General features: G+C 43.1%; 2 protein-coding genes across 3 annotated transcripts; both read left to right on the plus strand.

Annotated features, from left to right (window-relative positions):
• Positions 1-2684: 2684 nt before the first annotated feature.
• On the plus strand, positions 2685-5386 carry LOC134031819 (receptor activity-modifying protein 1-like). Of its 2 annotated transcripts, XM_062475544.1 has the most exons (5): positions 2685-2818; positions 3266-3435; positions 3659-3712; positions 3935-4088; positions 4918-5386. In XM_062475544.1, the coding sequence occupies exons 2-5, from the start codon at positions 3399-3401 to the stop codon at positions 5159-5161; spliced, it is 489 nt and encodes a 162-aa protein (XP_062331528.1). In that variant the 5' UTR covers positions 2685-2818; positions 3266-3398; the 3' UTR covers positions 5162-5386. The 2 variants fall into 2 exon arrangements, with proteins under 2 accessions (XP_062331528.1, XP_062331529.1); XM_062475545.1 differs by lacking the exon at positions 2685-2818 and having other exon boundaries at positions 3261-3435.
• A 6688-nt stretch (positions 5387-12074) lies between these two features.
• On the plus strand, positions 12075-14559 carry LOC134031453 (calponin homology domain-containing protein DDB_G0272472-like). Its single transcript, XM_062475075.1, has 3 exons — positions 12075-12684; positions 12786-12998; positions 13211-14559. The coding sequence occupies exons 1-3, from the start codon at positions 12232-12234 to the stop codon at positions 13697-13699; spliced, it is 1155 nt and encodes a 384-aa protein (XP_062331059.1). The 5' UTR covers positions 12075-12231; the 3' UTR covers positions 13700-14559.
• Positions 14560-26665: the final 12106 nt, after the last annotated feature.

Here is a 26665-nt window from a genome sequence, read left to right on the forward strand (position 1 = left end):
TCTATGGCTGCTACCTTTAAGGTCAAAATATGAACATGGTCCAGGCGCTGTGAGCGAGCCCTTGTGAACATCATGAATTTCGTTTTCTTTGTATTTAAAACTAGTTGAAGATAAAGAAGGGAGGTTTATAAACAATTAAAAGCAACCTGTTGGCCTTCGATCACCTGAGCACGTGAGTAGGCTATATGACTGTATTGTCATCTTAAATTAAGGCTTATAAGCCTTAATTTAAGATGACAATACAGTCATCTTAAATTGACTTTGTGTGAGATTGTGTGTTCTTACAGCTACAAATATAAATGACCCAAAATGACAGCTGTTATCATAACTCAAAAAGATTATCTTACAACAACAACAAAAATTGGCTGGTATATTGATCGAACACAATGTTTTAAGTATGATGAATTTGCTTACCGGGAACAATAAATAGCATTACGAACATCGTTTTGGGTCATTTATATTTGTCTAACAATATATATATATATATATATATATATTTTTTTATTTTTTTATCTCTCAACAAAATGTATATTTAAGTCATGGCTAGAGGTCCTATGAATTAGTTTTTTCGAGTGGCTGATGGTGAAAAGATTTGTCTAAAGTCTTACCTTCTTCCCAATGTCTTCTCGAGATTGTTCACACGTTGAAATCTCAGTTGTGATCGCAGTTCTTTTGTTTAGCTAAATTTCTATGTTAGTTCTAATATTAAGAAATAGGCTATTTCCCCTTTTACTGTCACACGGTATTCTCGTGGGTCCCACACTGTTATGCACACCACCCACGCAGGCTTTTTACTTTGCATAAAATGATTTTTTTCTCCTACTGAAGGATGGACATCTTCTCAGGGATCATCCGTGTTCAGATTGAATCTCCGGGCCTTCTGGTGTCTCAAGGACCAATTTTTGTTGTTTATGTTAAATAATTTATTTTAAGCTTTTATCATTTGTGGTGTGATTTGGGGTAAATATTAGCCAAGGAGGTCTTTGTCTTCACATAGAGTAGATGCCACTTCTATGTCTACTCTATATCTTAAAGCATAGTTACTTTACATCAAAATAGAATTTTCATGCTATTCAAGAAGTTTAAGACAAAAATACCTTGAGCAACAATACTTTTCAGTTTGTTTTTGTAATCAGTGGTTATAAATGCTAATCAATGATATAAGAATTTGAATTCATGTACATTTATAAAGATTATGAACCCTATTTACGTTGACATTTTGTTCTTCATCTTTTTCCTTCTGCCTTTTTAAGCTAAACATTATGAACGGATATCTTTACGGTGATGACCCCAGAATTGTATTCATGGTCTCGTTCACATGGATGACATCTTGTCCCTTATGAACCATCTCTGGAAGAGTTGATACTTTTAATCTTCATTGAGGATTTAGATTGGAAGTCAATTGTTGACATCTAAGGGCATTTGTGAAGCCCTTTGCAGCATTGCTCATTTGAAAGGCTTTGCTCTTGTTAATGCATTTCACAACAAATGTATGTAATGTATGTTGTTAATAGTGATAAACAGCTATATTTTACATATTCTGTTTTATGTGCAATTTTATTTAGAACGTTTGAATGGTAAAAGGATATCATGTCTGCCCTTTGACGTCCTCAGTCACTGTTACTACCCCAACACTAGATGTTGCTGTTTCTTTAGAGGCTCCTGAATGTTAGTGGAGTTCAAGTTTTCTTTTTGACTGTTATAAACTGGCTTGATGTTACTTACCATATATAAGTTATTGAGCTTTGCTGGCATTCTAATTAATAAATGATCAATCAAGTATGATCCCAATCAGGGGTACTGATATTGTTGGTTAGGAATTGTCTTCAGTGGCAATCTGACAACATGATCATTCTTTGATTTACATTAATAGTTGGTTGGGTAAAGCCTAGGTACAAAAAATAGTCACAACTGTGCATGTGGTAAATGGGAGTGTCTGTGAACTTGGGTTATTGGTGTTGCATGGTAAGAGTTCATGGCGAGAGAACCTTTTGACCTTTCTACGTCCCTTGGAGAAATGTTAAGACACTTTAACCCCCTCTGTGAAACAATATAACACATTAAATACTTACATAAGAATTCATTTCAGAACACAGAATAAGAATATGACATTCGGTGGCCATGCAAGTCAATTCAGAGCACAATGTCTTAAAACATTTACCAGCAGTCCCTGGATACCAAAGCAGTGCTGAGTTTCCTGCCTCCCCAGACAGATGTGTAGATAGTCTCTACTGAAAGGCCCTGACATCCTGAGCATTTAGGGCTATGGGGAATAGGAAGCGTGGACTTGCTTTAACTTTTTTTTTTTTTCTAAACATGAACAAATGAATATCCATCAGAAGGCATACACTTTATATACTGTATTTATATAAATATATATATTTATGATCTTATAAATGCGTTAAAGGGTTCCAAGTAGTGAGGAGTGTGTATAAATGTATACATGTGTATAAAATATAAATAGTATAAATGTGAGGATGCAAATACTCACAGTCAGTCTTGTTTTTACTCTATCGTGTAATGTTTATTATTAGGGGCTTTGACTACTAATCTAGACCGCGGGAGTACAATCCCATAAACCTACAACAATTGTATCTGTATAATTGACTGCTGAGGAATTAGCTTATAAAATATTGCCAGTCTTTCAAGTTAGTCTAGCTTTCTGTTTACAGAGTGTGGCATGTTGTCATTAGGACAATTGGAAGGGAAATACCTCAAGAGCCGAAGGCAGGAAACTTCCTCTTGCAGCGTGGACCTCTTAATGGGCCCAAAACACCGGCACTCAGAAACACTCAGTCACAGGCATTGACCGTATACAGTAGGTTTACAATATTCAATATTTATGTGATTTGAGTATTTGTGCATTATTTTAACATTTAAACAACATTTTGTACTTTTCCTGCATCTGTATAATGTTATTGAACTGGTCCTCATGAATCTCTCCCTATGGCACTTGTGTTGTATATACTTATTCAAAGTACGATGAGAGGAGCTACCATAACACTGTGTTTTCATTGCCAGCATACTGTTCTGTATAGGTAATTGGTTAGTTAAAATATATATAGCATTAAAACCCTCATTCATTTACTTCTTCTTTGTGTGTTTTGAATCCCAGTCAAATGTGTGTATGATCACCTCCCAAATGGTCATTTTTTATGATGATTTTCTGTACATTGAATAACATTCTGTATCCCCCCCCACACACACACACACCACCACACACACAAACACGCACACACACATATTGGGATTTGTCTTTCAACAGTGACAGGAAAAGCTGGGTTGCGCTTGCTCAATGCACTTCCCTCTCAGTGCATAAGGAGACCTACTGACACCTATAACAAGCATTCATAACTGGCCACTTTTAGTTTATTCTAGCACCAAAGACTTTCTTCAAAATGATCCTCTTCCTACTTTTCCCAGCTCTGGTTCTAGGTATGTGTATACGTTTATTTGCTGTTCTTTTTTGAAAATGTAATTTTGTTTTTGAATTTCCGGAGCGTTGAAGGTTCCCCTTTTAAGGGGGATATGTTCATGTATTGATTGCTCACTGTGGAAATGTTACAGAAATGCTCTGGAAGATAGAAATCAGAGATTAGGATTTTCACAAACTTTTTCTAACACTACTAATACTAACTAAATCTATTTAAACTTCTAGGTGAAATGGAACTGCCAACCAATATATCAGCAAATGTTATAACAGAAGAAGATGGTAAGACCTATTTTGTTGTTTTCTATTGTTACTTAAGACTTAAAGTAACATATTGGCACAACAATAATGAGATTATGGGTAATTGACAGTGTATAACAGTTAATAATTAGTTTTTTTGATAGCTTGTTCTAGTTTAGAAAATAGATTATAGTCTCTGTCTAGTGTGTGTTGTATTAGGCAGACTAGATATACGGATGTGTGGTGAGCAACTTTTACTTTCAGAGAGCTTTCAGGTTGAGCAGGAGCACCATGACTTTTCCCAGTGCAACGAGACACTCTTGGAGAAAGTGGCTGATGAGTATTGTTCTTGGCCATTTGACGAGATTATGATGACCATGGACAAAGAAACGTGGTGTGACTGGGGAAAGGTTATCAGGTGAGCACTTGTATTTGCACTCAATGCTTGAGACTGGAAATCGAATTTCTTCTTAGGGAAGATTTTACTGCCGCTTTTGTGTGTCGCGTCTGTCAGGTCAGCATTTTATATTTTTCGTGACCTTAGGTCCGTTTGATTAATTGTGTGAAGCTGCATAGAGACGGTTGAAATTTACAACAACACTGTTTCTATGCGTGCTTATCCTCCACACCCAGTGTTGTATGACTCATAATATGACAGCAGACTGTCATATCAGTAATGTTTTCTGTCATCCATTTTACTGCCACCTCCGTGCATATGCCACCAAAGGAACCAATCTACAAATGTATCTGAAACTGAGTTATCTATTTTTAACTTGTTACCCGAATTCCTTATTAATCCTATTAGGATCATGTATATCTGACAGCTACTGTACGTTTAATCCAGCTAGAAAAATGAAACTAATTCACTTCTTGCCTTTAGTACAGTTGGTTTTTACATTATATCAACACGTTTTGACCCTTACAGTGGTTAGACCACATCCTGTTGACAGAAACAACACCTTTGGATAGTTCATTGAACTAAGTAAGGTGGACCAAAGGTTGACTGATTTAAGTAATCAGTCATAAATATGTTACATAGAGGATTCACATAACCTTTAATCTAATGAAAAAAAATAAAGTGGTATGACAACCTATCTCATCTCACCTTGTTATAGGTGACTGTAAAATAAATGACTAACTGTAAAACATAAAATAAAAACATTGAATAAATAATGAAATGATTCACCCTGAAATCAACCACTCCTGAATATCCACAATTCCCAATGTCTTCTTTGATTGATTCCCAGACCATACAACGACTTGAGTGTATGTTTGGAGGCGATGGCTTCTTATGTTGGCTGCCGTTACCCAAACAATGGAATCCAAGAATTGTTCTTCAAGACCCACACCCAGTACTTCCATGATTGTTATACCGAGGAAGAGCTTACCCTGGAGGAACCAAAAGGAGTTGTACTTGTTCTGACCCTCGCTCCCATCAGTCTCATGATAGTCTTGGTTTTCCTTGTGGCGTGCAAGAGAAAAAAGGACTGAGATGGAATGTGATTCAGGTGGTAATGTTGATTGGGTGTTATTGTATTATCATGATACAATGATCTTGTGTATGGTGGGAGGTACAATTATAATCAATCACTATGCATGTTGACATTTCTGAAAAAATAAGCCTCCTGCTTATTTTGCGCTTCTATTCATACTGTGTATTTGTAGGGTCATCATCCAACAAGGTTTTGTAATAAATTGCTTAAATCTTCATCATCAGTCATAAACCCATTCTGATTCTGATATGTTTTGCATTTAAGTGTATTGTCTTCTGTGTAGTCAAATTGCTGTGCATTCACACTTGAAACCCTTGACACCAGGGTTCCAGGAGTCCAGGCATCACTAGACCCTTTTTACTGGGGCACGTGCCGGGCAAAGTTACCTAGCATTACACTCGTAGCAATGCTACTAATATGCTAGTGTTACTTGTTAGCCTTCTAATTAGTACATTTTAAAACCATACTAAAGCATTTGTTGCATAGTTTTTGTCTATCAGAAAATATTCTATTGGAATATTCGAATCACTTGTGATGTTACGCTGTGGGACCCACATTCAAACAGTCACATATTTGTGACGCTACTCATTAATGGGTTAATCTGCTGTGCCACAGTAAAAAATGAAATGTTCCAAGTTTGAGTTTTAACAATTTACTTTATTAGTCAGTGTATTCATTTAGGTTGATAATACCGGAAAAAGAAATGGTAGTATCCTAATCAACACTTGTAAAATCAACAAAGTTAAACCTCAAATAACCTTCACATGAATTCAATATAGTTAGAACTTGAGAGTCTGCACCAGGCCCATGCAATACTTTCATAGCACCACTCTCAAACAAGTAGCCTACGTAACGCAGATAAAATATTATTAATTTAGCTATTTTAAAGCTGCTCAGACAATTCAATAAACCTTTCTGCTTCAGCATTCAGTAATACTATATAACTGGCGCCCTCTCCAGGTGGGTTTTCTGCTTGCCCTGGTCAACAACAGACCAAGAAGAATCTGAATAAAAGGTGCCTTCAACGCACAATTAACTTTAACAGTACACTTTTAAACGTTTATGTATCTAACCTTTATGCAGATGGAACTCCACTGAGAGAAGTTCCTCTATCAAGGGAGCCAGTCACAACAATAGAACACAGTTCTATGTAACCCCTGTGACAAAATTGAACAAAAAGGAATCAAAAGATGAATAACAAATGTGAATTAAAAATAAATAAATAATAATAATTACACTCTTCAGTGACTATCCTTCTGAAATTGCTCACAGGCTCACAAAAAGCTGCAGTGGGGGTATTTAATTTTTATCAATTGCTAAGATACTTGAAACTGAGATCCACTCTCCATCATAAACTAAAAAGCAATTGTATTTTTTTTTGATCAGTGGTAATTAATTTTCATGCACACTGCAAATATAACACATTAAACAAAACATTTGCTCTCAACTTATACAAAGTACTCCCATAACTGTGAACCGTGAACAGTCAACTTGGAATCAGTCCTGATTCCAGCTGAACAGGTAAACCTTGTAATGTGCCATGCAAAGACATTTCCTTACTGCATTCAGAGGGAAAATATCCAATGGGATATTAAAATGTGTATTCAAACGTGTGGCCTGATTGTCAAGAATGGAGTGAAAGTACTGTAGTGTACTTTTTTACAACACTGAATTTGTGTTGCCTTTTGACAGTGTCTTGTTTTCTTAGCATGATGTTTTTTATTTGTATTCTTAGTACCGTAGAATGGAGATGCCAAGTAATTTATAATGGGCAAAATGAAAAAGTACAGTATATGTACAAAGGCCTATTGTTTCTGTATATTGATAAACTTGAATGATATTCTTTCTGCTTTAATTATATTATGTAAAACTATAGAGGGTACCATTTCTGGGTAAATAGTAAATACTAAAAATAGTTTTAATATATCACTTTCAAACTTATTAATCAAACGTCCAAACATTTGGAGAAAGAGTTTTCATAAGTGTACTTACATTTTTCAACTGATGTGTCTGTGTATATATATAAAGGATGCATACTTACTATCGAAGATTTCATAGATTAAAAAGCATACAACATACATTCGTTGCTGCTCATTTACTCTTCAAAATGCAATATACTGTGCAGGTCATAAGTCCAACATGGAGGGTCCAAGTCAAATATTTTTTTCCAAAAGATGGTTTCTGTCATTTTAGTTAGTTCTTATCACGCTGATGTCTATTCAAGTGCTAATGTTTCTGATCAGTTTATTTTTAATTTGTTATTTGACAATACAAAAAGGTGTTAGTGTGTGCTCACGATTGGGTCGGGCGAGTTTATGGGTGGGACCTCGATACCGCGGCTCCACCACCCGATCACTACTGCGCAGACTCTGGCTCCAAATTACATCACCACCGCAAGATGGCAGCCCCCATATCCGGGATATTTTGGCTTCATCTTTGAACAGTGGGAGGAAGTGGAAACGCGTCGTCCATTTATATACAGTCTATGATCGAAATTACTATAGGGTCGTCTCTCCACTCCAATCGTTCTTATATTGAATGGCATCGATTGCTCTACAGGACATGATCATCATTTGATACCCCTGGTGGTTTATTGTTTTAATAATCTTTCAGTCCCACCCCAATACTAGCTGAAGTTGGTTTGTTATTCTTTGTCTTTGTATTTTTTTTTATTCAGCTTTCTAATTTAAATGAATAAGGGTGGGGCTCTCCAAGTTCACAAGGGGTAAAGCACAGACACACACATCAACTATTTTGAGGCCATAACCATCAATGTCTAACATTTATAGTGACTACTATCAGCTGTTTAGCCTGGTCCTAACCAAACCCTCGTACATTTCATTTGTACAGAGGGTCTGGGATCGCTCCATTGACAAGCGTTAACTTCCTCGAAGGCGGGTACTCTGTTTAAGTTTAAAACTATTGGATCTGCCCAGAGCCACTCTGATCTGCCATAACCAATCGCTAGCGTTTGCCTTAGCCAACTCCTTCACCACTACTGTAACGGAACTAGCTGCCTTAGCTGGAAAATCTAACTTTTCCCGAACCCCGTGGGGAGGAGGGCCACAACATCATGGCCACCAACAAAACTTAGCAAAGAAGTTCTTGCTCCGGCTTTAACTTTTGGATATTCGGCAGCGTTGCCACAACAGACCGAATAGCTTCGCTCGCATCTTTCTCCGCCGCCATTACTGAACTACAACTCAAACGAGCACACGATATCAACGTCATCGTTCTCAGCCACTCCCTCTGTTCACTGATTGGACCTACAATTTTTTTTTTTCTGAAAACCGACTAATACACCAAAATCCCAGACCTAGTACAGAAGCAAAATCAAAATTGAGCGGAAGTACGTAGGAGGACAGAGCCAGGCTATCAGCTGTTATCATACCGGTTGAAAGGTTCGCTGTGTTAACTGTTGAGAGATTTAGGAAAAACTGTTTGGTATTAGTAGTAGGCCTAGTATTGGTAATTATGATATTGTATTGTAACACAATTAATTGCCAGTTTCAGTGTGAAGGATTTCTGTTCCTTCCTCCCATAGATATTATATATATAGCTATGCTTCCTCCTGCCTATGCTTGATGATGTCACAATGGGCGGGGGGGCTGTCCATGATGACATCATCATAGCAGATTGCTTGGGTCAGGGGTCGGCAACCCAAAATGTTGAAAGAGCCATATTGGACCAAAAAAACAAAAAACAAATCTGTCTGGAGCCGCAAAAATTAAAAGCCTTATATATGCCTTATAATGAAGGCAACACATGCTGTAAGTGTCTATAGACCAATTATTTGTTTGTAAACATTCGGGATGCGCGCGCAATGTGGCTGCAGAAAACCGGGAAAGGATAGCCTTTATAATGGTTAGAGAAGTACACGGATTATACAAATAGTACGATTTAACCCTCGTGCTGCCTTCGGGTCACATGACCCAAAGGTTCATAACGAACCATCGTTGTGTTTACCCAATTTTACCCAATACAAAAACAAATAAAAATAATTTTCTTTTAACCTTCGCAATGTGGGGGCTCTGAGACAGCCCAACGGTTAAAAGAAAATGCTTCACTTTGTTTTTGTATGCGGTAAAGTTGTCGCAATACGACGGTGGGTCACAATGACTGATGGGTCAGAACGACCCGAAGATAACACAAGGGTTAAAAAGACCAAAAAGGTCGAGGACAGCCTTTAAGAGAAAAGTCGATTCCCCATTGATCTGTCACATCAGAATTTTGATTTGGGTTACGAAAGTCTTGAAATTTGAGTGAGAATGTCGCCCGGTAGACCGCATCTTATGCGGCAGCTATGTCTTCACGTCACAAAGTTAATAATTTTACAGTTTTACAGTCAATTATACACCTTAAAAGTCAAGCAGGGCAGCTTTAAAGAGATATGGGAATTCTGCTTTTAGCCAGCTGGTCCGATTATTTTTGTGATTTGTGTAAAACTGGCAATCTGAGTGAGACTGCGTCCCCGTTACACTGTTTTGACGTTGTTAGCCTCAGTCAGACTCGGGTCGCTCACTGGCAGTGTGCACAATGTTGTATTTCACTCCATTCTCCACTATAAACGTCAGGGAGGACTGCCTTTTGTAGATACAAGCCTGCTGAAGATAGCCAGCATCTCGGATTTCTTTAACCAAGCCTGTTTCATTCATCATTTGCCTGAGAAAGCGACCTTCGTTAGCCAGGCTAGTTTTGCCCGAGCCAGCCTAGTTTTGCCCGTTCACTCCATTCTACTGTAAAAACGTCAGGGAGGACTACCTTTTGTAGATACGAGCCTGCTGAAGATAGCCAACATCTCGGATTTCTTTAACCGAGCCTGTTTCATTCGTCATTTGCCTGAGAAAGTGACCTCCGTTAGCCAGGCTAGTTTTGCCCTATCACTCGGTCAGGATATTTAACCCTTGTGTTATCTTCGGGTCATTCTGACCCATCAGTCATTGTGACCCACCGTTGTATTGCGACAACTTTACCGCATACAAAAACAAAGTGAAGCATTTTCTTTTAACCGGTGGGCTGTCTCAGACCCCCCACATTGCGAAGGTTAAAAGAAAATTATTTTTATTTGTTTTTGTATTGGGTAAAATTGGGTAAACACAACGATGGTTCGTTATGAACCTTTGGGTCATGTGACCCGAAGACAGCACGAGGGTTAAGGTATCGGGGGTCAAGTGACTTTTGTGCATGGACAAATGAAACGTAAATGTATTTGTTCAAAGGACAAGTGCCTCAAAAAGTTAATGTCAAGCTCTGAAATCCAGTGGCCAGAGATATATGATGACCTGATCCAAGTGTATACCTGGGAGAAGTCCGTCCTTTGCAGCCGACATGCGCAGTTGAGCATGCTTGACAGTGGTGTGACGTAGGGTGATAATTGGTCTATATTAGCTATATTACTATCAAAATGATAAGTAGGCTACAAATACATAATGAGCATTCATGCAATCGCACTTTTTCTCTCACTCCCAACTGGGTACTCGGCTGCAAATGTAGCATGCCTTCCCTGGAAATGTCTGTTACTCTTTTTGTTATTTGACAACTTCTCATTACAAAGCAAACATGCAGGCAATCCTTCCGCCTTGGCAATGAAAGCAAATGATTCGGTCCAAAAACTGTTGAATCCTCTGTTCTCCTCAGCTATCTTTCTCTTTTTCCCTTTGGGATCAATGGCCCATGACACACCCGCCGGTTTGTTTGCAACAGCCACCTGTCTGGCATTACGCCGAGCTGAAAGAAACGTGTGTCGCAGGCTATGACGTAAATCTTCGTTGACAGAAATGTTGAAATAAAATATTTATTATACACATACACATTTTGCTGTAAAAATGTGTATAATAAATATTTTTTCAACATTTCTGTTTTAATAATTAAAACAAAAAATATGTTCACACCATCTTTTTCCATTTTCATATTTTTGAAAAAGCTCCAGGGAGCCACTAGGGCGGCGCTAAAGAGCCGCATGCGGCTCTAGAGCCGCGGGTTGCCGACCCCTGGCTTGGGTACAGTTGAATGTTTGTGCAGGACTATTATAGATTTCTACAACGATCAGAAGAATGCTATCCTGAATCTGTAAGTAGCCTACCTTTTTCATGTGCTCTTGTTGTTTATGCCACTGATTCTTAGGAGTTGTGCTAAAAAAATAAGCAAATATGCTAGGCCTAGCCTAAACGTCCTGCCAAAATAATCACTTGGATATGCTGTAGATTATGTTAATTTATTGAGTTTGATAATGAAACACGGTCCTTATAACACTATCGATTTGTATACTATAGCCTTATTCTCGTATTAGGCTACTCGATTAACAGTTAATATGTTTTCAAGCACAATGTTGAATTTTAATTCTAAACACATGGCATTTAAGGAAGAAGTCAGAGTCATCCTTGATCCTTCGGTAGGTTTCTCAGTTTTAAACTGTCTATAGCGCCTATAAACGCCATCTCTGGTTGTAATTTGCGTTATTCTATTGATTAGAAGTACTTATCAGACAACATTTCTGATTATAATTCAGCGACGTTTTCCGTTACTACCTTATACCTAAGTTTCGCGAATTTTGGTTTCCGATTATTGCTAATTAGCGTCAGCCTTTCTGTCAAGCTTCAGTAGGTGACAAAACCAGAAAATGATGCATGTCGGCAATACTTCGACAAAATACCAGAAAATTACTATTTAACGTTATGTCTGTTGGCCTCAGTTCTTTTGCTTTGAATAATAGTTTATTAATAACCAACTCATCCTGAAAAGTAAAAAATAAAAATAAAAGATAAACGTTTTCAGAAGTCCAGTCTAAAATGGTTTCAGGGAATTTTTTTGCAGTTCAGGACGGGTTTATGTTAATTAAAGGCACATGCACCGTGTTTTTTAAATAATTTTTTTACATGAAATAGCCTGTTAGAAAAACGTCGGAGATTGAAATGTCCACCAAACGAGTCAGAAGTCTGTCCCAAATGTAACTCTATGATGTCACAAAGCAATGTGTCATTTCTGTGTATCTGCTGGTGTGTATATGACTAGCATAGGAAGATAAGTACACAGCAGTCACTTTCTTTTCCAAATAACAGAACAGAGAACATGAGCGGGTTTCCAGGAAAGAAGCATGTAGTTAAGACAAAGGAAGAACGGAAACTGGTCGTAAAAAGCGGGCCACAGATACTTGCAGAACAGAGATGGGTCCGGAAGATGCAGGCACAGAAGGATGCTGAACAGAGGTTTATAATTAAAAGGTGGATAGACCTAAAAAATACCTTACAGAAGCCGCCTCAAAAAAGGCTGGCAGAGCTAAGGGAGGCAGAGAAGAGGCAGGTAGAAGAGGGGAAGGCCATGCAGAGGCAGGAGAGGTGGAGAGAGTGGATGCAGAAGGAGCGAGTGCAGTGGGAGGCAGAGCAGAGACAGAAAGAGCAGGAGCTCAACTCCTCCAAGAAGAAACTTGAAGATCTGCAGGAGACCAAGACACCTCAGACACAGGTGCTTAAGTCTCCTACCATCTTGGAGGAGTTGAAGATGTTGGATGAACTGCTTGAGGAGGTAAGATTATTCGCCAGCATGTCATTTTTCTTTACTTCAGAAAAGTGTTCTGTGTTGGGTATTCCATTTCAGTACTAACAGTTTCCTTGTCTCCCACACAGACAGCAGATATCAAAGTTCCATCCATGTCCCCCATCCATCAGCCAGTCTCCCCAAGCCCCCCACCCCTCCCACTGGGTAAAGATGCAACATACTTGGGCCTTACCTCCACCAAACCCCCTTCTCTGTTTGTGGAAATGCTTCCCCTGGCTTGTGAAGCAAGCGACGTACAGCAAAAAAGCCTGCTGTGCCTGCAGTCTGCTGCACAAGCTAAGGTGAGTCTACTGATGGTAGTATTTTCAAAGTGCACAAAGCAAGCATTTGTATAATACGTTTGATATACATGTCCAAATGAATCCTGAAAATATTTTATCATAAAAGTTTAACTCATTAAATAGTAGTTATTTTGACTTGAATCAAATATGTGATAGCTGTTCCCATCAATGTTTATCTATGTGTATTTATTTATTCTCCCCTGCTCTAATAGGCTGAGAAAGTAGATTATGGAAAGAATATTCTCAGAGATGAAAGTAAAGTGGAAGTGAAGGAGAATGAAGGATTAGAGAGTGGACTGTGGAAGATGCAAGTACTGGATGCATCCGTTGAGGAAAGGTCAAACAGTGAGATACTGAAGAAAATGGAGGAGGTGGTTAAGGCTGAAAGGGGAAAAGCAGCAATGAAAGAGGAGTTCATAGAAAAGCAGAAGAAAGCAGAAAAGCTGGCACAGGAGAAGATGGAGAAGAAACAGAGGGAGCAGCTGGAGCAGGCAGAAAAAAGCAATAGGGAGATTAAAACAAAGCTGGAGAAGGAGAGACGCAAAATGAAAGATCTAGAAAGGAAAGAGATGCAAAGGTTAGCAGAAGAGCAAAGAACGGAAATGAAGAAAGAAAAGGAAGAGAAAAAGGCAGAAATGGGCTCCTTGCGAAAACGTTGTGGCTTCTTCGAGAAAATAAAAAGGGCCTTTCATTTCCACTGATAAGACAGCCTTTCCATCTACGGTAACACCAATCGTGATAAACATCAGGGACTGTACTCTTTTCTGTCATCACCATGGAAGCAAGGGTTAGTTAAAGTTAAACTAACCCTTTAAGTTAAACGTCTGCACCTTTGCTCAGTCATTTGGATCACTGGCACACTTACCAACTTTTAACAAGTACTCCTAAATGAAAAAAATAAAAAATACAAACACTCTCAAGAATAAATAAATAAAATGACAACAAATATGTTGGATGTATAGTTTATTGCTTTGGGATATCAAATTACTTGGCTCTCATTGTAGACTTCTAAAGTAAAGATTGCTACCGCTTTTGCATAAAGTGCAGGATTACAGCTACAGAAGAGCACATTCTAGTACCTATGCGTGTACCATTTTGCTCACCTGGACGGTGGCTGTGCTCCTTTTTGCTCCTAGCTTCAGACCTGACCACTGGACTGGAAAGTAAACTTGTACAGCTGAGCTAACGACTGCTGTGTGGGATTGCTAGAGCTACCCAGTACGAAGGGCAAAAATACAGCCTGGAAACATAGCTAGCTACATACGATGTTATCACCCTGGCCTGTGCCAGTGGCCTTTCTGCAGCTGTCTTTAGTTTTAGCTAGCTATCTCCCAGCTAGCTATATGAGAGAGAATCATAAGGCAAGCACACTCAATTATAGTATCCACACATGGCACAGATACAGTATAAAAGAGGGTGAACTATGTTAGTTGGTATTGGGCCTTTGTGTATTTTTGCCATTTGGAGTTTTGAGAGTCTGTTCCATTTTAGGGTTGCATGTTGATTTGAAAAAGTTAAGTTGATTTTTACGTTTAACACGCAATTTATACTTTTGCATAAGTAGCCTACTATTTGCTACATGCTTCGATAGACAAACAAATGTCCTGATGCACGTAACTCTGTCAGGCTATTGCATTTTGTATTTCTGTCGATCAATTTCTTATTTCTTGTTAGTTACTGCACCCAATCAGTAACGAAGTGTAGTACCAACCCTTTCCGTTTTGTAGTGTAATGTGTTTTTGAGTTAATATAATGTCGTTTCCCATTTGGGGGAGCGTGTCTTTGTATTGGGGGGAGGTGAGCAAGTCATCCTATTTGGGGGGGGGGGGGGGGGGGGTTGACTGACTCGTATTTGGGGGGAGTGTTTTCATTTGGGGGATGCACTCATGTTAGTGGGTGTGATTTGTACTTCAGGGCCCACATAGTATTTTATGCTTTCTTCTATCATGCAATACTTTTTACAATGTTTGTTACAGTGCCACCTTAACCCAAAAAGGCGATTTTCACCATTATTTTTACTTATTGGACACTTTTGTGAGGTAAAAATCACAAATTTCTGGTTTATCCATTATCAAAATTTTGGATATGTTTGAACTGAGTTTGTTAACTACCCCTTACCGCGGTGGAGGTATTTGCATGTCCTAATGATCCTGGAAGCTAAGTTGTCGGGGGCTTTATGCCCCTGGTAGGGTCACCCAGGGCAAACAGGTTCCAGGTGAAGGACCAGACAAAGCGTGGCACAAAAACCTACCATGAAGAAAAACAACAATGGTTCCCAGTTGCTCTTGCCCGGACGCGGGTCAACTCCCACCTCCGGGAGAGCTTTGATCATGTCTAGGGGGGGGCGGGGACATTGAGTCCGAATGGGCCATGTTCCGGGCCTCCATTGTTGATGCGGCTGAACAGAGCTGCGGCCGCAAGGCGGTCGGTGCATGTCGCGGCGGGAACCCTCGAACCCTGTGGTGCACGCCGGAGGTGAGGGATGCCGTCAAGCTGAAGAACGAGGCCTATCGGACTTTATTGGCTGGTAGGACTCCAGAGGCAGCTGATGTGTACCGGCAGGCCAGGCGGAATGCGGCTTTGGCGGTCGCGGAGGCAAAAACCCGGGCGTGGGAGGAGTTCGGCGAGGCCATGGAGAATGACTTCCGAACGGCTTCGAAAAGGTTCTGGACCACCAACCGGCGACTCAGGAGGTGGAAGCAGTGCACTGTTAACGCTGTATATGGTGGGGATGGTACGCTGCTGACCTCGACGGGGACGTCCTGGATCGGTGGAAGGAATACTTTGAAGACCTCCTTAATTCCACCAACACGCTTTCCGACGTGGAGGCAGAGTCTGGGGACATCGGGGGGGGGCCCTTCTATCTATGGGGCTGAGGTCGCAGAGGTGGTTAAAAAACTCTGCGGTGGCAGGGCCCCTGGGGTGGATGAGGTCCGCCCGGAGTTCCTTAAGGCTCTGGATGTTGTAGGGCTGTCATGGGTGACACGACTGCAACATCGCGCGGACATCGGGGATAGTGCCTCTGGACTGGCAGACCGGGGTGGTGGTTCCCCTCTTTAAAAAGGGGGATCGGAGGGTGTGCTCCAACTTTAGTGGGATCACACTCCTCAGCCTCCCTGGGAAAGTCTATTCAGGGGTCCTGGAGAGGAGGGTCCGTCGGATTGTCGAACCTCGGATTCATGAGGAGCAATGTGGTTTTCGTGGCCGTGGAACTGTGGACCAGCTCTACACCCTCGGTCCTGGAGGGTGCATGGGAGTTCGCCCAACCAGTCTACACATGTTTTGTGGATTTGGAAAAGGCGTTCGACCGTGTCCCTCGGGGGCTCATGTGGGGGGTGCTCCAGGAGTACAGGGTACCGGATTCCCTGATCGGGGATGTCCGGTCCCTGTACGACCGGTGTCAGAGTTTGGTCCGCATTGCCGGCAGTAAGTCGAACTTCCCGGTGAGGGTTGGACTCCGCCAGGGCTGCCCTTTGTCACCGATTCTGTTCATAACTTATATGGACAGAATTTCTAGGCGCAGCCAGGGCGTTGAGGGGGTCCGGTTTGGTGACCTCAGGATCGGGTCGCTGCTTTTTGCAGATGATGTGGTTCTGTTGGCTTCATCGGGCCGTGACCTTCAGCTCTCACTGGAGCGGTTCGCAACCGAATGCGAAGCGGCTGGGATGGGAATCAGCACCTCCAAATCTGAGGCCATGGTTATCGACCGGAAAAGGGTGGAGTGCAATCTCCGGGTCGGGGAGGAGATCTTGACCCAAGCGGAGGAGTTCAAGTATCTCGGGGTCTTGTTCACGAGTGAGGGAAGAATGGAGCGTGAGATCGACAGGCGGATCGGTGCGGCATCCGCAGTGATGCGGGCTCTGCATCGGTCCGTCGTGGTGAAGAAAGAGCTGAGTCGAAAGGCGAAGCTCTCTATTAACCAGTCGATCTACGTTCCTACCCTACCTATGGTCACGAACTGTGGGTAGTGACCGAAAGAACGAGATCACGAATACAAGCGGCCAAAATGAGTTTTCTCCGCAGGGTGTCCGGGCTCTCCCTTAGAGATGAGGGTGAGAAGCTCGGTCATCCGGGAGGGGCTCAGAGTAGAACCGCTGCTCCCCTGCGTCGAGAGGAGCCAGTTGAGGTGGCTCTGGCATCTGATCAGGATGCCTCCTGGATGCCTCCCTGGTGAGGTGTTCGGGGCCTCTTCCCCGGGGAAGACCCAGGACACACTGGAGGGACTATGTCTCTCGGCTGGCCTGGGAACGCCTCGGGGTCCCCCAGGAAGAGCTGGTGGAAGTGGCCGGGGAGAGGGAAGTCCGGGCCTCCCTGCTTAGGTTGCTGCCCCCGTGACCCGACCCCCGGATAAGCGGCAGATGACGACGACGAGTTTGTTAACTGCCCTTTGGCAAAAAATTGTAACTGACTCGATTTATCTATTGCTTGATCTAGCTAAACCATTCTGTACCTCTCCAATAGGTACTGGGTAGGCAGGCCAGGGACTGGAGGAGAGCCAGATGACTGGAAGTTGAACAATCCCCAGGGGGAGGACTGTGGACACATAGACACCATAGAAGTAGAGTTCAGCTCCTCGATGGATGGATCCTGTGACAGTCCCTATAGATGGATCTGTGAAAAGAGTCTTTACGTTAATGGCCATTGATTTGTTAACTGTGTGTATTGACTCTCTGTTTTGAACATGTAAATATTCAGCATGCATTTTGACGTTCTCTAAATTTCTTGTATTATCTCTATTTATTTCAAGAAATTGTAACTTTTTTTGTTAATCTTATAAATTGAAAGAAAAAAAAGAAGCATTGTGTCGTATATCATTAATTAAATATGTTTGGTTGAAATCCATTGACAAATGAACACATATACTATGTACCCATGTGGACAACATTTTATTTTTCCTTTCCTGTGCAAATAAAATGTACAATATTTTGAAAATAACAGTTTTGACATAGGCTATTTATATTCACAAGCCACAGCTACACAAAAGCTCTCATTTAACTCCAAACTGCGTAGAGATTGAGTCAGTGTAGGGGTGCATCAGAAGGTCGCTGCTCTGAGGGTAATCATTATTTCAGAGACAGAAGCTGGTAAAGGGAAATGCCTCACTGCTCAAACATAAACAACACAACTTCCCATGGGAAAGAAGGCTGGACTTGATTCACTGATGTCAGAGAAAAACTCCACAACCTACAGTGTCTCCCAGACCTGCTACAGATGATACGATACACAGTGGACCAAAGGCTGACAACCGTAGACATCCTTAATCATTGTTGACAGAGAGTACACACTCAGGATGTTGTGAAATACAATGACTAAGCATTAGCTCTAAATTGACATGCAAGAATACAGTCCCTAGCCTAAACTTGAGTCCACACAAGGAATCGGATGCCAACTTTGGCCAAAATTCAAGTAACAGTCAAGTGTTATTATACATTTAGCCTATTGTAAACACGTTTTGGATGCCACCAAGTGGTCACTGACAGAAGTGCAATTTGTGGTTAAGGGCCTGTTAGACCAACGTACTCCCAGAAGAACAGGTTTCTCAGAGACGTGAGGGTGTTTGAGAACGTCTCTGAGGTCAGCTGAGATCTCCATCAAGCAAGCAGGAGAGCACATATCAACAGAGAGTCCATCACAAACGCCAGACCATGACACTGGGGGTGGTTGGCCCACCAGAGAACCCTGACACCAGGAGCCCCTGGCAGATCAAACAGGGTTATCTGACAGCCTGCGAGAGCCAGCTCTGCAGCAGTGGGTCTCTCACATCATATAGTCTGTCAAGCATGGCAAAAACGCTATTCCACCTGGTGTCTACCTCCTCGATCCATTTAAGTTATTTTCTTCCCATGAATACTTGCATCTCTGACAGATTCTCCTTGGCGTTGGTGCTTGTTTTAAAACAACCCACAATTCTGCGTGTCTGAGTGTGGATGTCTTCCAATTCAGGGGTTTGAAAAAGTGATATTTGTACCACCAAATGGAGGACATGGGTAAAACAAACAGTCACGCCCACGGCCGTGCCCCAGCCTTAGGCCGAATCCCAATACTACCCCTTACCCCTAGCCCTTACCCCTAGCCCTTAGTTTACCCCTAGCCCTTGGCCCTCAAAACTGAGGGGTAAGGGCTACATATCCCTAAACGAAATTCGCTGCTAATGGAGTTTACTTAGAACTGTAGATATGCTAGTGAGAGAAATGCGGGACTGTTGACTGTTGGGACAAATCAGCACTGTAACATTAGCGTAGCAAACTAGCGATTTTTAGAAACTTTTCAATTAGGAAAATGGTTGCAAATATATATGTACAGGACAATGTATAGCACAAAACAGTGTCAGGTGGCTGAGCGGTTAGGGAATCGGGCTAGTAAACTGAAGGTTGCCAGTTCGATTCCCGGCTGTGGCAAATGACGTTGTGTCCCTGGGCAAGGCACTTCACCCTACTTGCCTCGGGGGAATGTCCCTGTACTTACTGTAAGTCGCTCTGGATAAGAGCGTCTGCTAAATGACTAAATGTAAATGTAAAACAAGACTGTCATAATTTTTTTATCAATTATTTAAGCCAAAAATATTAAATTTATCGGACTCTCTGGATGATCTGGCCGCCATTGTTGCCGGTCGCGCAGTATTCACATAGCCCTAGGTTTCAAGTAAGCTTTCGTTTTCACTTGGTTTTGAGGGGTGTATACCCCTTCGTCTTAGCCCTACCCCTAGCTCAAAAGGAGTATTGGGACACCACTAGCTCTCACGTGAACGCGCAAAAGTAAGGGCTAGGGGTAGTATTGGGATTTGGCCTTAGTTTGTCTGCCCTACTGTTTCCCTGTGTTCTGTGTTTATTAGTTCCACCTGTGTCTTGTTGATTGTCTTTGAGCGGTGTGGTTAGTGTTGTTGCGTTCACCTGTGTCTTGTTTGGTTCGGTGTATTAAGTCCCTGTCATTTGTTCAGTCTTCGTCAGTCTTGGTTTCATGGAGCGTGTTTCCAGTTTGGTTTGGTGTTTCTATGCCCTGAGTACTATGTACCTGTGAGCATCCCTGCTGTCTCGACGTTCTCAAGTAAAGCCTTTTGTTTCTTGACTCCTGCCTCCCCTATCTCCTTGCTGTTGGGTCCTCCCTGCACACCACGTTACAGACACAGGTTGAGCAGGTTTGCACTGGCAATCATGTTTGCTGCACAATCTGTGAGAAGTAGAGGTAACAGTTGTGTCCTACAGGTTTGTGAGCACTAACCCTCGAGGCGACCTCCCTCTGCTGGCCTCAGACCGGATCTTCTGCTCTATCCCTTTCCATCAGGGCCATCTGCTGACCCAGTCCCACGCGCAAAGACTGAACCTCCACCTCACCTCCCCCCAACCCCCTTCCCAAACCCCACACCACCCCTTTACAAGATGTTCAAAAGATCATGAATGCGATAAGTTCAGAAAATAGCCGAGTTCTCCTTTACCCCCATGTCCTCTCTCTTGAATGAAAAAGGTAAAATGTATTATTCACAAAAAAAGATGTCAAAGAAACCAATAATAGTTGTGCAGATATCACTCACTGTTCTGTTATGATGTGTTGTCGGACATTAAATATTACTGTCAGCCTGAGGGTGGCACTGTTGTTAGGTGCAAATGTTAAAACAGCCAATACCCAGGATACATAAAGAAAATGAGATCACATGAGGACTCTATCATCTTAAGCCCATGTTGAGGTGAACAGAATCACATCCACAGTCCAAATCTCATCCTGTCCCTGGATGCATTATGGCTCTGTAAAGCATGATGTAGTACGGTGTTGCAGCATGTGCCTTGCACTGTCGCCGTACGGCAAGAAGGTACTGGGTTCGATTCCCACGTGAGGCACTGTTTAGTTCTCAGGTGGACTAACTCCCTGGCCTTTCTGTGTGGAGTGTACATGTCCCCACCGTGCTCACATGGGTTTCCTCCGCAAAGAATCCCAATACAAACACATGCAGAACCGATCATCTCTCCCATGACCCTGGCCGGGACATGTGTCCAAACTTTTGACTGGTACTGTATATTAGTCAGATCACAATTTAAATAATCTGTCATCTCTGAAGAACTTGTTCAACCTCCCCATCATCTATTCTAGTCACTTATGCACATCATAAAATATTTTTTTCTTAAACAAACTTGCCAATGCTCTGGTACATTCATGCAAATAATAATGTAGCCTTCATAATGTAAAAGATTATGTAGCTTTAATTTGTCTGCTGTTTCCTACATTATCAATTGCTGAAAGATTCATATGCCAGCAGTCAGCACTACAAACCTGGCCATATAGGTTGTAAAAGCAAATTCTAAATAACAGTAGGCTACCGGTATATAGGGCACCCAAAAAAGTATTTGTGAATTGCCAATTGAAAGGTTGTCCAGCAAGTGATGATGCCCAAAGCATTGAAAATCAAATCCCTGTTGTCTTCCTTGGCTAAACCGCTGTGACTTTGTGTAGTCCAGCAACAATTGTAGCTAATAACCTTCCAGCTCTACCTACTGAAATCAACCATCCACTTTAACATGGAATCTCAAGTCCCCACGAGGGAAAGCACAAACCCCGGTTAGAATCTCCCGTCTCATCTGTTTGTTAGCTTTGCTACTATTTCCAGTGGGGCCACGGGGGAGTTCAAAAATGATAACACATCTGCATAAATTAAAAGATGTGATGAGTAGACTTAGAGATGAGTCGATACGAAAGAACTTTGATCTCTCTCGTTTTATTCACGCGCAATGTGGACTCATCCTGGGATAGAGATGGGATTGTCGACATCTGCATTCAGATTCCGTGTGTTGGAGGCGTCTGCTGAGTCAATGGTTTTACTATCATTGTGAAAAAGATCACTGATCAGTGTTGACAGAGAGCATGTCTGCCTTCACATCTGCACCCCCACAGTAAGAACAGTAAGCCTCTTAAATCATGGAGGTTTACGATAGAGATGTACCTTCACCGTGACGAGTTCCCTTGGAGAGTTGCCTGGTGGCGTTTCCTGATGGTCTTGTGAAAGTTGTTTACTCTGAGAGAGAGAGAGAGAGAGAGAGAGAGAGAGAGAGAGAGAGGAAGAGAGAGAGAGAAAGAGAGAGATAATAAGTATCTTTATGGTCAGATGTAACAAGCTTTGAAGACACGTAGTTGGGCTGGTTTGACTGAAGAAACTCTGTGTTCATTAAAAACTCATTGCATGCTGAACATCTCCGACTTCACAAGTTAAACATACACGCACGCACATGCACACACACATTCTGTTGGATTAGTTCTAGCAAAAACAAACGTGAACTTTTCTGTTCTGCTTCGTTCCTGAGAGACATGACTGTCAGTGAATCCTGACTCAGCATCCAGGCCTCCATGCCCTGAGGGGTGTGTGCGTGCGCGTCTGTGTGTGTGTATGAGCTTGGGTGTGTGTTTGCATATCTGTACCTGCCCTTGCCCATGTCTGTGTGTGTGTTTGTGTGCATGAGGTGGGCCGCTCAGGGCTGTTTAGCAGCAGCTGTGACAGGGTATTGTCTTCCGAGCCGAAGGCGGATTGACGTTAGAGTCCGAGTGGAAGCCCAGAGGTCCTGACCCGGAGGGGCGCTCTGCTCTGGGAGGGAAGGGGACACGGCCTGCTCAGGTTCTCTCTGACCCAGTTCTGTCTGCACCTCTTCAGGCCCTCCTCACACCTGGAGACACCAAGGAATGGAAAGAGGGAGGGAAGTGAGGAGGGGGGGATGGAGGGGGGGATGGAGGGAGGGATGGATGGAGAAGGAGTGACAGACAGAGAGGGGGGGGGGAGGTAGAGAGGGGGGATGGATGGAGTTGGGGATGGGGACAGAGTTGGGAGGAAGTGAACGAGGTAAGGAAGGAGGGGGGGATGGAGAAAGAGGGAAGGAGGTGGGGAGAGAGGGATGGAGGGGTGAGACAGAGAATGGATGGAGGCAAGGAGGGTACGGCGGAAGAAGAAGGGAGATGGAGGATTGGAAGGGACGGTGGAAGGGGATTCTCAAGAGGAAGGGAGAGAGAAAGGGAGCGGAGGAGAGAGAACGATGACTCAAGGACCGTTCAGTTGATGGACGGATAGACAAGTAGAGGTAGGAAGCTGTAATTTGTAGTTATTGAAAGAACACAACATCACCCAACCATCTCCATTGCCATCTCTGAATCTGCTCTGCTTGTGGACAAAAACAACATGTGGGCTGACTTGAATTTCCTTCAGGGTGAAATCAGAATCAGAATCAAAATAGTGTTTAATGGCCAAGTAAGTGGTCACAAACAAGGAATTTACTTTGGTGGGCAGGTGCATGAAAAAGTGAATTGTATTAATTCATTGTATTTAAAGAAAGTTGATCACAGCAATTATATTTTAAACTCAATATACAGTGTGCAATTCCTGTATAGTACAGTGCTGGTGACACTAACTGGCTTAATACTAATCTAAAGCAACAAAAGCCCAGTGGGGAAAGCAGCACCTGGCAGTGACTGAATCACATCCACCTCCTGAGTGACATCACAGTGTTTCTGATTGGACCAGCCTTGAAGTGACTTTCTGTCTGCCCTCTTGACCTATTGGTCCAGACTGCTCCCTGATTTGCATAACAATAGAGAAGGGCATGATGGGAGGGAGATTGTTGCTGTGGCTGTGTGGAGGAGCATATGGTTCTTTCTCTGAATCTTCAGGGTGTCAGGGCAGGTGGAAGGTCTTGCTGTGTGTGTGTGTGTGTGTGTGTGTGTGTGTGTGTGTGTGAGTGTGGGTGTATGTATATGTGTGTGTTCTCTTGTTTCATTGTTTGTGATCCTGAGTGTACATCTCACTTGCTTTTTTATGGAGCATGTCTACCAGTTGGCAAGAAAAACATTCTGCAAAAAAAGTATTTGGTAGAATGAAGTTCTTTGTTTACTGTATAACAAAGACCCTCTCAATCCCTAGAGTGAAATAGTAAAGAATGTCTCAAATGAAGTTACTAAATGAGGAATAAAAAGGGAGCGAGAGAGAGTGAGAGTATGGGCGTTAAAGAGTGAGGGAGAGAGTTAGAGGGTGAGGAAGAGAGTGAGATAGTGAGGGAGTGAGAGTGAGAGTGAGTGAGAGTGTGAGAGAGAGAGAGAGAGAGAGAGAGAGAGAGAGACAGAGAGAGAGAGAGAGAGACAGAGAGAGAGAGAGAGAGAGAGACAGAGAGAGACAGAGAGAGAGAGGAAGTGAGGGAGTTTGTTGTCTCCTTGAGATCTCAGCTTACGGCAATATACTTTCTTTCAAAAATAGCAGTACAGAAATGCGTCTCCATGCCTTTCTGTTTGAGTTAGGAGAGTAAGTGTGTGTGTTCCATTTCAGCTCACTATTTGCCCAGCTCTGTTTAGTAGATAGGATTTACTGCAGCTGTCAAGAAAATCTGTGAGTCTCCATAAGGAGAGAGCAAAGAAGGGAAGAGGAGAGGGGAGGAAGGAAGAGGAGAAGAGAGGAGAGGAGGAGAGAAAGGGCAAGAGGAAAGGAGAGAAGGGAAGAGGCATAAGACCCACAAACATAGACACAGACAAAAAGACACACCAACTGTTCAGACACACACACACACACCTGCGTGGGTAACAATGGCTGTCCTGTGTCCTGACACTGGAACAAGAACACGTGCCACCCTCACCATCAGAGAGCAGCTGGTCACACCGTCAAACATTCATGAGGGGAGAAGCAGGGGGAGGGCGAGAGCAGGGTGCAGCAAAGGACCATGTAGTAAGACTGAAGGCCAAAGAGACAGGGTGACAGACAAACAAAAACATGACAGACGAAATGGAAAAACAATCCTACAGAAGCAGGCCCACACATAGCTTGCCCTGTCACATTTCAGTCGGCAAAAAATTACTGAAACCTGAAGCCTGAGATGTAACAGGTTGGAAAAAGGCCTCGGCCGGGTCGTGTGTGTGTGTGCGCGCGTCTGCATGTGCATCCGTGCGCGTCGCATGTGCGTCCACATGTGCATCCGCATGTGCGTCCGCATGTGTGCACTTGTGTCTGTGTGTGTGTGTTTACCTCGGAGTGGAGGTAGGTTGAAGTGAGCTGCTATTGAATTTCTGTCAGCAGGAAGCCAGTGTTCCAGCCAACTGAAGCTGGTCTACTGAACACTAGCAGGCAGACAGAGAAATCATCCTGCACTTGCTCCAGCACGAGTCAAGAGAAGAGACCCTCACATAGAACAGTAGTTATGTAGAGGCAGATGAGGCAGAAAGGCTATAGTTTCTCTTATTAACAGTACTGGTATAGAGGCAGATGAGGCAGAAAGGCCAGAGCCCAGAGTCCCTGGAGATGACTGGAGCCCTTCACTTAGAAGGGGGTGGCTGTGTAGCTTCTTACATCGCCCAAGAGGTGATTGGCCGAGTATTAATAGTTGTTCTAATGGGAGAGGCCTTACTAAAAATACACACACACTCACAGACAAATAGATGTGCACACACACACAGACACATACATGTGCACACACACACACACACACACACACACACACACACACAATGATTGTATACTGACCCATAGGCCCACAGAAAAAGGATTAGGGTCAGTTTAGCATGTGTATGTGTGTGTGTGTGTGTGTGTGTTTGTGTGTGTGTGTGTGTGTGTGTGTGTGCTCATGTGTGTGTGTCCATCAAAAGGAAGAACATCTTAGAAAGTGAGGCGATTAGCCTGGTTACCGTCTGTGCTAATGCCGGCCTATATATTCTACAGATCACTGGCATGGCCATATGCTCCTGTAGAGAAGGGCCTGACCAGGGGGCCTGTTGCAGTGATCCACCCCTCCTGGACACCCTGCTGGCTCAGAGGGGTGGGCAGCTTGTCCATGTATGCTGGACACTGGAGGAGTGTTACTGGTGTATCCTACGCGCGGCTTACTGGGCTGTCTCTCTCCTCGGGTTGCCTGCTTTCTCCTCCTCTCCTCTCCTCCCCTCCCCTCCCCTCCCCTCCCCTCCCCTCCCCTCCCCTCTCCTCCCCTCCCCTCCCTTCCCTTCCCCTCCCCTCCCCCACCCCCTCTCCTTAGCACCAGCCAGCTGGTGTGCAGCAGCGGGAATATTAGACCAGGGAGACTGGGGAAGTTCAGTAATTAAGACACGAAATGGACTCGGTGTGTCCCAGGAGGCAGCAGACAGCCAGCTCCAGTACGGCACCAGCATGACCCTGATCCCACTGTACTCCAGTCCTCCGCAGAGAAAACCACCAGCGAACACAAAGCTCTCAGCACCGAGAACAAATACACTTCATGCAGTATTTTCTTCCATGCTCAATTTTTTTTTCTCATCTCCCATACTCCATAATGAGTGGTATGAGTCATACCCAGCATTAGAACACACATCCACTCACACATCCCATCTCTGTTAAAAGGGGGATGTATCTGGTTCAGTGGTTGGCTGCAGATAGGCAGGTAGGCTGCGAGAGATCGCAGGTTTAAATCCCCAACTCTGTACACTGCTTTGGATAAAACAGTCTGCTTAGCGAATACTGTGTATTTTGATTGTTTTCTTAAAGAGTTTTTCTCATGGACAAGCTCAAGCCCCCCTGTGTTTGACCCCCCCCCCCCCCCCCCGACTTGTACAGAAGCACCTGGTCTGATGCCTTGATCCCTCTCCTGCTACATAGCTTCATGTCCAGCCCAGTGGCACTACAGGATGTCAACCCCTGAACCACAGCTCCAGAGACGCTGTTAGAGCAGTTACCTTCCACTACAGGGTGG

This window comes from Osmerus eperlanus, chromosome 12 (assembly GCF_963692335.1).
Source record: "Osmerus eperlanus chromosome 12, fOsmEpe2.1, whole genome shotgun sequence".
NCBI classification, from domain to species: domain Eukaryota; kingdom Metazoa; phylum Chordata; class Actinopteri; order Osmeriformes; family Osmeridae; genus Osmerus; species Osmerus eperlanus.

Bases quoted from the DNA above. Each gene is read 5' to 3' on its own strand.
- LOC134031819 (XM_062475544.1), top strand. From the start codon at position 3,399: ATGATCCTCTTCCTACTTTTCCCAGCTCTGGTTCTAG. The intron at 3,713-3,934 runs GTAAGACCTATT...TTTTACTTTCAG, and splicing joins TGTTATAACAGAAGAAGATG to AGAGCTTTCAGGTTGAGCAG. The intron at 4,089-4,917 runs GTGAGCACTTGT...ATTGATTCCCAG, and splicing joins GACTGGGGAAAGGTTATCAG to ACCATACAACGACTTGAGTG.
- LOC134031453 (XM_062475075.1), top strand. From the start codon at position 12,232: ATGAGCGGGTTTCCAGGAAAGAAGCATGTAGTTAAGACAAAGGAAGAA. The intron at 12,685-12,785 runs GTAAGATTATTC...TCTCCCACACAG, and splicing joins TGGATGAACTGCTTGAGGAG to ACAGCAGATATCAAAGTTCC. The intron at 12,999-13,210 runs GTGAGTCTACTG...CTGCTCTAATAG, and splicing joins AGTCTGCTGCACAAGCTAAG to GCTGAGAAAGTAGATTATGG.